Source organism: Helobdella robusta, assembly GCF_000326865.2.
Source record: "Helobdella robusta unplaced genomic scaffold HELROscaffold_44, whole genome shotgun sequence".
Lineage (NCBI taxonomy): Eukaryota > Metazoa > Annelida > Clitellata > Rhynchobdellida > Glossiphoniidae > Helobdella > Helobdella robusta.
The window spans coordinates 487,764-488,444 of record NW_008705063.1 but is presented as its reverse complement, the minus strand read 5'-3'; the positions used below and the strand labels follow the sequence as shown (position 1 = coordinate 488,444).

The 681-nt window shown below is 27.8% G+C and overlaps 1 protein-coding gene across 1 annotated transcript in view; it reads left to right on the top strand.

Moving 5' to 3' along the window:
- HELRODRAFT_193178 (hypothetical protein) overlaps positions 1-681 on the top strand; it is a gene marked incomplete at its 3' end in the record, with an annotated part of 15,724 nt that extends 15,043 nt beyond the window's left edge. Inside the window, exon 22 of the mRNA XM_009025897.1 lies at positions 623-681. Within this exon, the coding sequence (XP_009024145.1) occupies positions 623-681 (59 nt within the window). The remainder of the gene's footprint in view (positions 1-622) is intronic.

The window sequence follows — 681 nt, the reverse complement described above, 5'->3', positions numbered from 1 at the left end:
CGATATTGTCATAACGATAATCATTGCTTGTTCACTTTTGATCTCAATGGGCATTGGATTCATCACGTACTTCTTATGCAAAAGTCAGTGCGGTTAAGAATAAAAAAATCATTAATTTTTCTTAGAAAAAATAAAAAAATGAAATGGAAAAAATTTTTTTTTCCTATTTTTTTAATTAATTACGAGCAAATGAGATTCAAAAAAATAAAATGTTCAGTCATTTAATTAAATTCAATAAAATAGATTTTATTGCATAATTTATTTAGTTTAATTAATTTGCGTTGATTATTTTAAAAACAATATTTTTATCTTTGAATAATTTTAGAGAAAAAAATGGCTTCACCAACAGGTTTTTATTGGATAGAAACATTTTTTCTTTTTTTTTAAAGCATTTATGCAGTAGCGGTCTAAGGTGGGAGATGTGGCTGGCACCCTGGCACTGTGCCATGGGAAAAATTATTGAAGATTATGTGTATAATCTAGTATAATAAAGTAAAGGTTTCATCAACTAAGAATCTTGAGAAACATCTCCCACCAAAAATGATTAAACGGGATTACGAGAATTTGCATAAAAGGGTCCTCAGTTTTTATTATTTTAATTTTTCATTATTTTCTATCATAGCACGTAGTGGGCACGAAAAATCTTTACATTTTCTGCAACTGCAGTGCTACCATTCTTAA